This window comes from Vipera ursinii, assembly GCF_947247035.1.
Source record: "Vipera ursinii genome assembly, chromosome: 1".
Classification (NCBI taxonomy): Eukaryota; Metazoa; Chordata; class Lepidosauria; order Squamata; family Viperidae; genus Vipera; species Vipera ursinii.
The window spans coordinates 149485467-149501361 of NC_139512.1; the positions used below are offsets into that span (position 1 = coordinate 149485467).

General features: G+C 36.2%; 1 protein-coding gene across 13 annotated transcripts in view; it reads right to left on the reverse strand.

Annotated features, from left to right (window-relative positions):
* The window catches only part of BAZ2B (bromodomain adjacent to zinc finger domain 2B), a 227931-nt gene that overhangs the window by 85582 nt on the left and 126454 nt on the right, over positions 1 to 15895 (reverse strand). For 11 of the 13 annotated variants that reach the window (XM_083370561.1, XM_083370568.1, XM_083370560.1 and 8 more), the window contains one exon: positions 3008 to 3196. The exons of the other annotated variants lie outside the window; for them this stretch is intronic. In XM_083370561.1, coding sequence (XP_083226687.1) covers positions 3008 to 3196 — 189 coding nt within the window. The remainder of the gene's footprint in view (positions 1 to 3007; positions 3197 to 15895) is intronic. 13 annotated transcript variants of the gene reach the window in all.

Below are 15895 nucleotides of genomic sequence, written 5' to 3' on the forward strand. Positions count from 1 at the left end.
TCTTGAAGACAGAATTTGGAACAAGCTTACAGAGTGAACAGGAGAACTATTAAAACTATGCAAATACTCAAGGGTGCTTTGGAGAACATGGGAGTGAAGCTGCAGTGTGTCCAAATGCCTGAGAAGCAATGGAAGAAAAGGACAAAGAAATAATTTAACCATCTGGAAAAAGGTGGGTTTGTGTGCTTTGGAACATAGGGGAGCTCTGTTCCAAAGCACTTCTTTTCAAGCATCCGGACAGCCTTCATCTCTCTCAACTCACAGGATTAAGAAAAATACAGACAGCACTAAAGCACTAAAATTACTCTTAGAGTAACTGAGGCGGATAACAACATTATCTCATCCCCTTGTCATCACATATGCTTTTCAGAAGGGAAAGGAGAAAAACAGGAGAGGCTATTGCTTTTAAAAGAGACTTAGGCAAATGTATAGGTGATGCCACTCAAAATTTTGACGTAATCCTGCTTTAAAGCCATTTCCCTCTCCCGCTGCTCTGCAGGAGGGCTTCCCAAGGTGCATTACATCAAGTTCATCAATGAGCTAAGGCAGAAATTTTGCCAACAACAAGCAATCTGCCGTCCTTATGCCACTGTGAAGCTAGAATCCAGCCACCCTAGTTAAGTTCGTGGAATTAATTTGCACCTCATTTATATCAAGGCTTTTGAACATAAATTTTGAACTATTTATCACACATCATGAAAGAAGGGCTGTTTTAAAAAAAACTTTAAAAAAGAAGAGATGGTTTATGGTAATAAAATACCTGATGATTAGGTAGAAAACTGGCTTTGTAACATGCATCATTATTTTGAAAGCTCAAGCATGTCAATAAATTAAAGAAAAAGTAAGGAAATATCAAATGCCACGTGAAAGTACTCATTTACATGGTTTAGAAATATAAATGAATACATGAAGAAGATAAGATTCTTGAGTTAGACCTATCATTCGGCAGAGTGAGAAATCTGAATTGGGGGGCAGTGAAATATATAAATTCTGCATATAAGAGGAGTGGTAATTTCCTCACTAGTGCAGTGTTCTGAGATCAGAGAACAACTACGTGTTTAAGGATTCCATCCTTTCACTCTGTTTACTCTGATATGACATCTTTCAGTTTACATCAAAGTTCTCAAGCTGCTTCTGCACCAAAGGAATGAGAAGTAGATATCCTAACTACTCGTGATGTTACTTCTCATATGCAACAAAAACACACATTCACTTTCGATGACTTGCCAAGAGCCACAAAGCTGTTACTAGGTAACATGCCAAAATAGTTTACCTAAGATATAGATAAATGTCCAATCTACTCTGGAAAGAGTGCCAAACTAAATTAGAGAAGCACATGGGGATCACACACTATAACAGGTGGTGGCTGGTCTACTTTCACACACTCACCCAGCCATTGTGATTGCTTCTGGGAATGGAATGGGGATTCCTTTTACCTTCTACTATTGGTATCTTATGCTTATATTAGCAATAGCACTTAGACATATACCATTTCACAGTGCTTTACAGCCCTAAGCGGTTTACAGAGTCAGCATATTGTCCCCAACAATCTGGGTCCTCATTTTACTGACCTTGGAAAGATGGAAGATTGATTCAACCTTGAGCCCGTGAGGATCGAACTCCTGGCCGTCAGCAGAATTAGCTTGCAATACTGCATTCTAACCACTGCACTACCACAGCAAATATTACTTGGGTGTTTGTATGTACACAGAGAGCTTATGCACCGGAGACAAATTCCTTGTGTGTCCAATCATATTGGGCCAATAAAGAATATTCTAAGATTTACGGTAAAATATATTTTAAAAACAAGTTACTTTGAAAAAGTTTTGTCATCCAAATACACATTAAATACAAATAAAACATAAATTTGCAATTATATAGCCACCAGCCCACATGCTGCACTACAATTCTGATAGATGAGTAGGACTTTTATGATAAATCTTATGTTTACTAAAATATCATTGAGTTCAATGAAATTTATTTCGTTCAGAACAACTGTGCACAAAACTGCAGGCTGTTTTCTCTTTCCTTTTTAAAAAATAAGATTCTCAGTCTCTTAATTATAATCTGAAAAATGCAAACATGCCCACCTTTGAGAGTCCTAAATTAAAGCTATACCATGATAACTACCAATTATAATAATCTAGTACAACTTACTCCCAAGCAAGTGATATAAAAGTGCAGACTCATAGTGCAAGCTTACACATGCTTACCCAGAAATAAGTTTTCAACATGATTTTATTTTGTGATGTTTATATAGGATTGTAGCCTTACAAAATAATCTTCCATGAAATTACTGGCAAATAAGCATTTTAACACTTAAGTAACCTGGTCCTTTTTTCAAATAAAGTATCAAAACTCAATTCATTTTCAACTAGAACAGCCAAATTTTGATTTTTAGCCCTTGGAGGCTGATCAGATATTTTTCATTCCGCAAAAGTTCAAATAGATTTGAATTAAAAACATGTAAACCAAATGTATGGAAAGGTCTTTTACAAAACAACAGGAAACTTACTTGTGTTCAGTTTTTTTAAAAAACATGCCAGAAGATGCCTGATTTAGGGTGTTGAGAATATTTTTCGGATTAGTGCTAAAGCAAATCATAACCTACCTAAATAATTTTTATTACAAGTAGATTAGAAACACAAATAAATAAACAAATGATGGGAAAAGTTGAAGAGAATAAAGCAAAAACAAGCTAGAACCGGCCAGCATGCATTACTATTCTCTTTGTAATCATGCAACGTAACTGCCTCAGCTGTATTTACTCATCTGTAAGCCTCCCTGAGATCAAAGGGGTATTTTCAGATCAATGTATATATAGTATTAGGGATGTTCCTGATGTAATAGAATCTGGAACTTACTGAAAAAAAGCTGATCTTTTATCTTTAGTATGCAAAATATAAACTCCATGCGCCCCTATACTCCGAAGGAACATTTGTGGCTGCATTTTCAAGCATTTTTTTAAAAAAACGGAAGACTGTTTTGAACATATAGACTTGTTTACCTGGAAAAGTTGTTAGCTGGGAGTGCGCTGCTAAGGCTATGGGTGTACCAAGTGACCCCAAGCCACCAAATTCTGTATGCCCTGAGCTGGCTGTATGTAGACCAAAGACTGGGTGGCTGACCATTGGAAAGGCACTCGACACTGTGGACAGGTTACACGGTTGATCCCCAGCTGTTCTGAATAAATGTCCTGAAGGGGGAAAAAAGCAACACTTGAAAAGGTCCTTGAAAAACACATGCTCCTCTTGAGATATTTCTGGCTTTGGGGGTTTTGAATTTGGGTTCTTGGAATAAATTTCAGCAAAATCAACAGCCATCAGCTTCAAGCCAATGGAATAAAGCTGGCATTATAAGGATGCTGCTTCCTATAAAAAAGGAATCCAAAACTGAATACAAATTCTGAAGCAAATTCAGGCTACCAGATCTGGGCTGTGAAAATCTAGACCACCATTAGATGTCCAAAAAAATACAAATTCACTCCAGTTTTTAGAGTATTCTTACATTCCCTCTTGCTAGCAAGAGCAAAGCAAGTTTAAAGGAGAAGTAAAATATGTTAATGTTAATACAGCTGTAATCCAGAATGGTCAACTTATTGCATGGTAAGTGTGGTAAGTGCATGTAATATTTCTTCCACTAATAGAAAAGTTTTTGGAAGGATACTATTGCACTATGGTGCTAATTTTCTTGCTTGTAGACTTTCAGAAGGTAACTATTTGGACATTGTTGGAAACAGGATACTGGACGACAATAGAACTTACTAATCCAGTAGGGTTCTTTTTTACATTCTTAAGTACCACATTTGAACCTGGTATTCAGGTAGGTCCTCAACTTACAATCACAATTGGGCCTCAAATTTCTGTTGCTAAGTGAGACAGTTAAGTGAGTTTTGCCCCATTTTACCTTTCCTGCCACATTTGTTAACTGAATCATTGCAGCAGTTAAGTTAGTAACAAAGTTGTAAAGTGAATCTTGATTCCCCATAGACTTTGTTTGTCAAAAGGTCGCAAAAGATGATCACCTGACCCCAGGACACTGTAACCATCATAAATATGAAACAGTTGTCAAGCATCTGAATTTTGATCATATGACCACGGGGATGCTTAAGCGGTCGTGTGAAAAATGATTGTGTCACTTTTTCCAGTGCTGTTGTAACTTTGAACTGTCACCAAATGAATGGTTGTAAGTAGAAGACGACTTGTACTTGAGTTCAACTCTTGATGGTTTCAGAAAGACTACCATGGAAATGGAGGTCAATCAATGTCTGGAACTGAATAGTACACTAAGCCATTTGTTATTTTAACAATTTTGCAGAACAGTTTATAGATTTACATATACTACTAATAATATACCTTGTGATTTACATTTGCCCAAGTATTATGGCTTATTAACAAACCAAAGTTACAGCAATGTGTCTTAATTACTAAGATATGCCTTAGACGATGTTAACATCATCATAATGATTTAAAGTATTTTATGGTTTACTGTGCTTCGAAAATATACTCAGTTTCCTCTCAGGCAGTCAGCCTACATTTCCTTGGGCAAAGGTGGGATAACTTTTTTTGAATAAATTATTACTATTTATCCCCTTTCTTTCTTTATCCATACCATGATTACAAAGGATGGTTTTACCTGCATATGAGTCATGCAACATTTTTGGGGCTGCTGTTTCCAAAATGCCACTATTTCTAATATCTTGGGGTATAATTCCTGTGATATGTACAAATTATCACTAGGTGGTACTATTGACATCACTTGCACATAGGAGCAATCTCTGTGCTTCTGAATGTTCTAATTATTTTAATTATCTAGGACAAAGAAGGTAGAACCTCTGCCTGAAGAAAATGCACTGACTCTATACAAACAAGCACAAAGCAATAAGAAAGAAGTGATCTAAGGGCCTAGGAAAGAAAGAAATATCTAAATGACAGTAAGAGGCATTTCTTTCAGAACTCTTAGAATGCTACCAAGTTCAAATTCTGGTTATTTACTGCAATTTGATCTATAGAGTTTATCTTCAGGCAACCATCTTTTCACAGGTCAGTTATATTTGTCAATGTTGCCCAGACAAAGTACCCAGATAAAATGCAGCCTGGCATGCTTTCACAGGCCAGCCATGAGGGCCCAGAGGATGATTCCTAAATGGATGCAGCCTTAACAATGTGCCCCAGATGGACTGCTGTGGTCCCTTCCTTGCTCCCTCTCATCATGGTTCTCAGCCATTCAATACAGGTAGCTCTCAACTTATGATCGCAATTGAGCCCAAAATTTGTGTTGCTAAGTGACAGTTGTTAAGTGAGTTTTGTCCCGTTTTACAACCTTTCTTGCCACAGTTATTAAGTGAATAATTGCAGTTATTAACTTAGTGACAAGGTTAAGAGAATCTCCCTTCCCCATTGATTTGCTTGTCAGAAGGTCACAAAAGGTGATCACATGACCCTAGGACAGGGGCCTTCAAACTTGGCCCTTTTATGACTTATGGACTCCAACTCCCAGAATTTCTCAGCCAGGCATTCTGGCTGAGGAATTCTGGGAGTTGAAGTTCACAAGTCATAAAAGGGCCAAGTTTGAAGACCCCTGCCCTAGGACATTGCAACCATCATAAATATGACTCAGCTGCCAAGTGTCTGAATTTGATCATGTGATGAGGGAATGCTGCAACGTTAAGTGTGAAAAACAGCTGGAAGTCACTTCTTTCAGTGGCACTGTAACTTCAAATGGTCACTAAATGAATGGTTGTAAGTTGAGAACTACCTGTATTGGTGAAGATGAACCTGCAAGTTGCCAGCCCTTGTCCTAGACCTAGACAGAACAGACCACATCCCAATTTACCTGAAAAGGACCCACATTTCTCTTGGACTTTTTCTTTAGGATAGCTAATGTTTGTCAGTAGACAGCCAGAGACCAACCCTAATTAAATTTCCTATAATACTTCAAGCTTCAGCAATTGCCCTAATCATCAGGAGTGGCTCCCAGGCCAAAAACCTAGTGGTGACTGATAATAACCATAACAATAGTCATAGTAATAAAATGCATCACACAGCAATAGAGTGCGGGGAACATTTGGAAGCTGGCACAATAACAGCAACGTGTGGTGCCCAGGCATTATAGGCTAAGAGCAAAGAGATATAAACCAGAGGACGGGAGAAGAGAGAACAAAGAACAGCAAAGTTTACTCATTCTAAAAACAACGAAGTATCGACGCACTTGGCATTTCCCCCTCAATTATACTGTTTTTAAATTAATCAGGGCAGGCAAACAGGTAAATGCCTGATTCCTTGAGTAAGGATTATCTCCAGGAGACAGGCAGAGAGATTTAACACGCTAAATAGGTCCTCTGGTATGTTAAAGAGCCAGTCAGAATAGAAAAGGGAGAACAGAGTTGAAATCCTTGTTCAGCCAGGAAGCTCACTGCTAGCCTAAGCTATTTTACAGGGTTGGTGAGAAAAAACACATAAAGAGGCAGGCATTTGGGTGGGTAAGAAAGGGAGGAATATCAATATGTTAAATAACAAAACAATATGGTATTGTTGTTAGCTACTACAGATAGTCCTCGACTTACAACAATTCATTTAGTGACCGTTCAAAGTTGCAATGGCACTGAAAAAAGTGACTCATGACTGTTTTTCTCACTTATGACTGTTGCAGCATCTCCGTGATCACATGATCAAAATTCGAATGCTTAGCAACTGATTCACATTTATGAAGGTTGCGGTGTCCCGGGGTCATATAATTCCCTTTTGTTACCTTCTGACAAGCAAAGTCAATGGGGAAGCCAGATTCACTTAACAACTATGTCACTAACTTAACAGCTGTAGTGATTCACTTAACAACTGTGGCAAGAAAAGTCGTAAAATGGGACAAAATTCATTTAACAAGTGTCTCACTTAGGAACATAAATTTTGGGCTCAATTATGGTCATAAGTTGAGGACTACCTGTACAACTTACCATATATAGCCACAGACATAGATATTGATACATTTATACACTATACTGGCCTAATGTGCTTGTCCTGGGAGGCCTGGTATACAATATTCCTAATCACGTGTTTTGTTCTTACAGTTTAGAACTGTTTTTGTTGTATTTATTATTTATATTGCTGTAGACCCCCAGAGTCCTATTTTGTTATGAGTTTTCTTCCCAAACACTTCCTACATGGAGTATGCAAACATGTACATATATCTTTTTTATGATTTAAAAATGTGAGCAATTGCTTATGGGAAGAAACTCCTCAAGAAAATTGCAACAACACATATACATATGCCTTAAAAAGCTATCTATTTCTTACCGGATATAATTTAAGTTTTGATAATGATCTTTAAATCCCTAAATGACTAGAAATTTGCGTATGGGACCATCTGTCTCATTATAATATTCTTTTAAGATCTGCAAGAGAGTCCCTTTTAAAGATGTTCTATCTCCAGTCAGAGGTCCAGGTTTCTAGCATTAAGGGGGGGATTTTGGTGTTAATTTTAATCTTTCTCGGGCGGGTTTAAATCAATATTCTGTTCGTATTTACGGTTTTCTTAAACTTTGCTAGATACACCTTGAGTATCTACTGAACAGAAAAATAAGACATAGATCAAACGAACCCACATATAAATACTGTAACAGCAACTTAGTTATATTGCTACTTGTAAAAAATAACTTTTGTAACTTGAAAATTGCCACTGAACAGGTCCTTGTATTAGGTAAATCAGGGGTCCCCAACCTTGGCAACTCTGTGGACTTCAACTCCTAGCCAACCTGGGGACCCCAGGGGTAAATCACCAGGAATAAGAGCCCAGTAAGTCAGTCCTTATTAGTCTGCCAAAACCAATTGTCCCCATTTCTGAGACAGATAACCATTGTAGAGAAGCAAAAAAAAAAAAAAGAACCTTGGAGAAAATACGCAACAACCATAGCAAAACATAAACTCCTTGACTCTCTTTGATATAAAAGAAATCCTACCAGGCTTTCAAGATTCAAGACTACTACACTTGAATCAATAAAAAGAGTTCTACAGTTTCCTGACGTACTCTATCTTGAAGAGTTTTCTTTCGAAGTTGAAGAATTAAATGCCACTTGCCACAGAGGCCATGTTTAACAAACTTCTTCCTGATTACTAAAAGTGCGAAGATGCTTCCTGATAGCATGATATTTTAACCCAACATTACCTATTTTCCAAAGCACCTGAAGGCAGGACAAGAAGCAATGGATGGAAGCTAATCAAAGAGAGAAGCTACTTAGAACTCAGGAGAAATTTCATGACAGTTAGAACAATTAATCAGTGGAACAGCTTGCCTTCAGAAATTGTGGGTGCTCCATCACTGGAGGTTTTTAAGAAGAGATTGGACAACCAATTGTCTGCAATGGTTGAGTAGAGGGTTGGATTAGAAGACATCCAAGATCCCTTCCAACTCTATTATCCTGTTAAGATACTGCTTGGACAAATGCTTCTTTCCAAAATCCATATTGTTCAAAACCACACTTTTTCTGAAGCTATGACCATTGCCATGGAAATTGACTCCACAGTGATAGTGTGCATATGTGTTGAGGCATTCATATGAAAAATGTTGCTATAGAGCAGGGGTGTCAAACTGCCAGCCTGCAGGCCAGATGCGTCATGACGAAACCACGCCCACCCCATTGCCGGCAATAGAAAAAAAGTCGCGATACATCATGACACGTCACGTGACATTGTGAGTTTGACACCCCAGCTATAGAGTTATTACTTTATTAAAGTTTGCCATTTTCTATGGAAATTGTATCTTATGCAAGCTAGTGCAAATTCAACATTAAGTATCTTCAGCAGATATTCCTAGGGATATTTAATATAAATTCAGCAGACCAATTAATGCAGTAATTTAACTCAAAAATTTACTTAAGAAAAGGTTGCAATTTTATATTCACAATATAGTGAAAGATAGGTGCATCAAGACAATAATAGGTATTACCATTAAATTTAAGTTGACCTATGTCAGAATATTTGACATTATTTTGTTTCATTTGCAAAGTTTCCTAAAAACAACTATGCAACATGAAAATATGTCAAATTTTTGAAAATACTTTTATGGGATATAATAAAAAGATTCAAATATGCTTTGGAAATTAGAAATAGTAATTTTGAAATACATATTTTATAAACAAAGATAGTTATGTTCAAAAAAGAATCAGATTGTAGCTTATTCTCAAAGCAAGTCATATTGAAGCCTGGTGAATTAAACAGATTCCTTCCTTTCTGCCAAATCATTATCTTTTTGTTTCTTAATACATTAATATTCTGGCTAGAGATGAATATTTGTATTTCCTTTCATTTTTTTCTTTTGTTTTTTGTTCCCCTTAAAAAGTGCCAGCTTTCTGCATGCTTATTTTGCATAATGAAATTTAATACAAAACTACATTGCTTAAGACTCTTGACTTATATTATAATAGGCTGAATATTTTTCAGCAAAGCTTTTGAAATTCTACTAGCCAGTACGTAGATAAATGATTGAAAGTATTACCCAAAAGGCCAGCATCCATTTCGACAAGGCTGGTGTCTTAGTAACAAGGAACGATAAAGGCAAATGCCTTTATTAATATTAATGAATTTTGTGCTGCACTGTAATAAGCCTTTTCAAAAGAACTAAAATGGATAAATACTTAACTAATGCCTTAAATGTAAAAAGATGGTGAACAAAATCCTTTGAAAAGCAACAAAGGCACAAAAATGACTAGCTATATCCTCACCCCTCAACTACTTGTCTATTTAAGACACAGGAGATAAAAGACATTAACATGAAGGACGAGGTTGGTGATTTTAATGCGAAGCTAATGCAATATTCTTTACTATACATTTTAGTCAATGTGAGTAAAAGCTCTACTTCCATGATTTAAATCATTATCTGAATGTAGCCACAACATTCACACCTCTGTACTCCATGCAGTTTTACCTTAATGCAGAAATCTCTGAACAGCTTGTTGCAACATGTCTTTCAAAGATCAGATGTGTAAATTCACAGTACTGGCAAGTGTATTTTCTGTGTTAAAACTGAGAAGAGTGCCTAATCATCAGGAGCGACTATCAGCCAAGTAAAGGTCTCTTGTTTTAATTAACATTTCTCGTAATTTGGTACAATACTGAAAGGTTACAAATAAAAAGGGTTTGCTTCAAAATCGCTGGCAAATCATAAAAAACAAACCATACCACAATGTATATACTATTGGAAATAAGAGACACAGATACAGTATGAATGTGTGTGTTATAACTCCAAAGCTATGACAACATACCGGTAATTCTCTTCTTACTGGTACAAATGCTGAATACGTACAGTGTCCATATTGCTTAAAACTTTATTCTCCAAATCATAAAGAGGTGAATGCAGAGTAGATACTAAAGGCTAACAAAATCCTGCTATTTTAATCATAATGCCTTCAAATCTGCTGGGTTTTGAATTACAGATTGCCTTGTTTCTTGCTCTCCTTCTCTCTCTTTGCCCATTACACATGAAAACTGCTCTCCACTATTCCTGATTAAAGGAAAAAAATATGTTTTGTCTAACCCATTTGTGATAAATTAAAATCTTATTCTGTCCTCTTCAAAATCTCTTCTCTCCATATAGCATCTCTCTGTCTATATAAGAGAGAAACATGACAAATACACGAGTCCAGTCTAATAGAATTCTTTTTCTTTTTCTGAAAACATTGCATAAAGACAAATATTTTGACTATATATTTGTCTGTTTCTTCCGCCATTTTGGCTTCCACAAGTATTGCTCCCTCAACTTCATAATTAAATCCTCCATATAACAATTGAAACTACATATCTGGATGCTACATGTCTCATATTTAGAAGAGCTACCTGATCCATGACACTCAATGATTATAGGTAAGATGCTTAAAAAGCCTGGGTGTGTACAGAAACTTCATGATCAGCCACTATAATTTAATTATAATTGGTGCTTGCTTTGAAAATCAGGATTGAAAACCAGGATAATCATACAATACATGCACATCTTGAAATAAGCCATCTTTAAATAAAGAATGACGGAAATCAGGAATAAGTACGGTAGTTTGCTGCTGGAAAGGGGCTGGGGAACACAAAAACTGGGCATGGGGATTGCCAATAATTCTTAAGAATGGGCTCCTTCCTTTGCTGGAAATATATCCTCCTCCTCTAAAATTTACAATCTGAAATGCAGATTATTTCTAGACCGCTAAGTAGAATGGTATAATTTCTCATTAGAAACAGATACAAAGATGTTATTATTTATATTTGCGATCCAGATGCTAATTAGCATAGAATTGTTTTAAGAGTTAATTTCAGCATGTGGCTTAAACGCAGATTCCTATGTTAGCACTTTGGAGATTACATTTCTAGTTGGTCTTCACAGGCATCTCTGTCATAATTGCTAATAGCATAACCTTTGAATCAGCCCTCAGGGAAGTCCACTGAAATATATGGTAGCATTCAGACTGCAATGGAATAAGTGGCTTGTGATTCAGACTCATAATGAGGAAAAATACTGCAGAAAATGTATGTATAATGTAATTACCATACTCAAATTACATGTATTTGGAAAAGTATTTTTCCAAACTCACATTTTATAATTATAGTGGAGTAACCACAAACAACAGCTGATCTGTAACATAATCTTTCTGGCACAACATCTAGAGTTCCAGTCTGGACTGTCTCTGTCTTGGGATTTGTATGGCTGAAAGACTGAAGTTTATTACAAACCTGCTTAATAGACTATTGATTACAGCAAAGAAAATAATTATATTGCATTGGATGAAACCTGAATCTCTCTAACTGCAAGCTAAGTTTTTAACAGTATAGCACTGGAAATAATAACTGCTAAAACTGTAAAAGATAAATGCTCAGCTATATGAATATTTTTGTTTTTCTCTTCACAAGATGCAGGTTGGTCAGTTAAGAACTTATCACACGTTTATCTTATCAAATATCACACGGAGCATGAAACTAGGGCTAAAAAGATGCAATTATCTTTTTTCTTCATTCTAGAGTATCTGATAAATGTAATTTTTACTAGATTTTACTTGAAAATTGCAGGGTGAAAAGCAGCTTCATATGTGTTCCCCAAACTTGTTAGACCAATGCACATAGAGACCTAAGCAATTAAATACAGTGAACAAATATTTACCCATTAGTTTCCCTTTCATACACCCAGCAAGTAAGAGAGTAGTAGTTCTGTCTGAGTATTCAAACTACATGACAGCAGACTTTATGAAGGAGATTATGTTACCTTGATTAGCTTTTATGGTGATGGCATGGAGCAGAATAATAAATGGAGTGGGGTGGGGAGGTGAAAAACACCCTGCAAATGTGTTGTGTCTGATTCAACATCCCACATGAGTAAAGAAACAAAAAAACAAGATCAAACAGCCATTATTCCTGAGCTTTTTCCCCCTAATTATGCAAAATATGTATAGACTGGTGTCATGTTACTATCCTTCTCAGTGCCTAATGAGAAATATTCCACATAAAGTAAACAGCATTCTAAATTTTGGTTTCATACTACCATAAGAATATGATTATACTCTACTATTCTGTAATTTATTCCTTTAATCTTTAGTCAGCCATTGACTGTTCATTTATTTAAAATACATGTTGTTAGGCAGAAAGCCAGGGCTTTTTTTCTCATAGAATGCTCAGAACGGAGTTCCGGCACCTTTTTTGGATGGAACCTTGTAGGATAGGCAAGGTGGGTTGTATGACATCTGTGAGTTCCGGCACCTTTTTCTTTTACAAAAAAGCACTGCAGAAAGCCATTTGGATTCAAGGAAAAACAGGTGTGAGAAGAGGAAGCACTTTGGAGTTTTCTTTGGCCAACTCTGGAGTCCTCAGCTAGGACAGAAAAGTGCTTGATAATTAGAGATAATCACGACGAAACCGCGCCCTCCCCATTGCCAGCAATGGGGAAAAACTCGCGATACATCGCGCGACGTCGCGAGTTTGACATGCCTGCACAAGAGCTACTGATCTAAGATTTCCACCATGCTATGAGGCTTTCATAGGTCTTTGCAAGTTCAGGTGATTAACTCATCCTCAGGGAATTCCCAAAGGAATATGACAAATAGGTTTGTGCCAGTTTCCCACTGGTAGCAATTCCCCTCTTCTTTCCTGTTGGTTCCTGATTCCAAGGTGCTGTTCCTGTTTTTTCCTGATTCCAAGGTGCTGTGGCATCTTACAACCCTCTTCCATAGTTTCTGACCGTGTGGAGATTCCACACACAGAGGCCTGTTTTTGTTTACTGTTTTAGTTTTTTCCACATAAAAAACAACAATCATGTTATGGAAGAATGGGATAAGGTGCCATCTGATGAGGTGTCATTTATGCATCAGCTAGAGGAGGGAGAGCCCAGGATCAAGGAGAATACAGGAGCATTGAGCAATAGGGCTATTCAACAGTTTGGATTTGAAGAAGAATCCAAACTATACAGGGTGGTATGTCATTCTTGTTATCTTTAAATAAGGAGAAAAATGATTCAACTTTGAATAATTTTTAATACTGTGAATCTCCTTTGAATAGTTCCTCTAAGCATCCTTAAGTGGCAGTTCAAAAAAGTTCTCAAGAGTTTGGGGAGTGTAGCTGGTTATGGAAGGACCTTTATTTTGTTGTGTTTTTAATGTCCTGAGCCAAATAGTTATCATCTAAATGATACATACCAAAATTACTATGTTAATGTAGAAACAAATCTTCAATATGAATAACTTCTCTAAGATTATCTTTCTATCATAGTGGCTCAAGTGTCTCACCTCTGCTGCTCTGGATATTATCAATGGACCAAACCAATTATTTTACAACTTTTATTTAATTAATGAAAGGATATAAGAAACAAAATAGGTTAACAACATCTGTAGTTCACTGAAGGTCCATAAATACCAATGTTTTGATTTTATACTATGAGCCATATCTACAAACATAGGAAACTGCAGCAATCTCTGAAAATGCTGAGTTTTGCTCCTGTATGTGATTATATTTCAGAAAATTTAAAGCATTTAGATCTGAAATTATTAATCTCAGATAGGCCCCGAGAAAATCAATTTTAATTTAGATTGAGATTTAGAGAGGTTTTTGTTTTGAGATTGTTGAATTTTGCATTTTAAAATTATAGAAAATTTACTCCATACTGGACTCTGAAGCCAATTTATGGATTTTATTTTTTTTTTATTATTATTATTATTATTATTATTATTATTATTATTATTATTATTATTATTATTATTATTATTATTATTATTGCGGTTTGGACAATCAAGCTAAGGGAGATGAAATAACTCCTGTCTGAAATCTCAAACTTCTGCTGACAAAGTCAAAGAAGAAGAAAAAAAGCTAATGAGAACAATAGCATTCAACTGAAGCTAAATGTTTAGGCTCCTCAGATAATTCAAAAATAAGGATCCTAATCATCCTAATTTACCCAACATGTCTCCAGAACCTGCACTGGATAACACAATAAATTTGCTCCCCTTGGAGGCAATGAGAAAAATGAAGTATATATTTATTTATTAATTTATATCCCACCCATCTCGCTCTGCAAAGTAACAAAAGCTTCTCCCATCTTCTTGCTCAAGATAGTGGCAACTTTTTTGACACAGATCTCTCCACAAGCTCTACCTACAGCTAAAAATATAGGTATCATGTAATTAGTAATGTTGATAGGTCAAAATTTAAAAGGCTGTAGATTCAATCCTAGACTTTGTGGAATGGGAAACATTCTGTCTTTCTCCTTGCAAACTGCTGCCACTTACTGTAAACAGTCTTGAACTAAATAGGCCAAGAGTTTAATACAGGGGTGTCAAACTGCCAGCCCGCAGGCCAGACACATCACAAGGAAACCACATCCACCCCATTTGCCGGCAATGGGGAAAAAGTTCTGATAAGCTGCGCAATGTCACATGACGTCATGAGTTGACATGTCCGAACTACAAATTTAATGAATAAATAACACAAATAAGATTCCATATGCACTGAAACTTCAATATGATATATCCCCATTTAATTAGCCAAATTTCCATTGGAACACCCTCCTGAAGTAATATAAAAAAGTTGTTGAATCCTACAACAGTTGCTTTACACTTTGATTGGAATGAACTTTATAAAACAAGGAACAGGTATGGAATGATCCACAAAAGAGACAAGCTTCTAGCCCATTATGCCGGAAAAGCAGGAGGAAATAGATAAAGAAATTGTCAACTTAATTGCCTACACATACATGACTCACTTGATAACAAGAAATTTGCTAGAATCCTTAACCTTCCTGCAACTAAACACTATTAATCAGAGGTTAAAATTCTCATTCCTTGGAATACGTGTTTTCAGTCTAGAAGTCTGGCAAATCCAAAATAGTTTGAACAATCCAGTTAAATTTACATTAATTTAACTTCAATTTTATTACATGCATAATGATATAATTATGCAAATAATGTATATCATCAAGATGACACAGTGGTAAGACTTGTCCCAATTGACTTAATAAAAAAACTATTTGCAAGGATAGACTTGCAAAGCTACCAAATTACTGATAAATAGATTTAGTGCAGTAAAGTTAACGGAGCCCTATTTATAGTGAAATTTCTAATATCTCTCCTTCTTTTTCCTTCCCATGCAATTTGAAAACTAGACGCTCACTGTCTCTTGTTCTGGTATGAGGTATTAGGGCTGTTTGCTTCTGACTGCATAAGGATGTATTCACACATATATTTTCATATGAATCAGGCATTTGGGAGTAAAAAACACTCTCTGCCCCCAAATACTCAATTAAACGTACTGTACAGCATTTCAGTGTGTTGATTAGGTGGGTTTTTATCTTATTCAAATAATTTCTGCATAAATATTTTTGACACGTAGGCTATGAAATCTTAGAAAACACAGAACTGGACAAAAAAGAAGAATCTGTGAGGGCC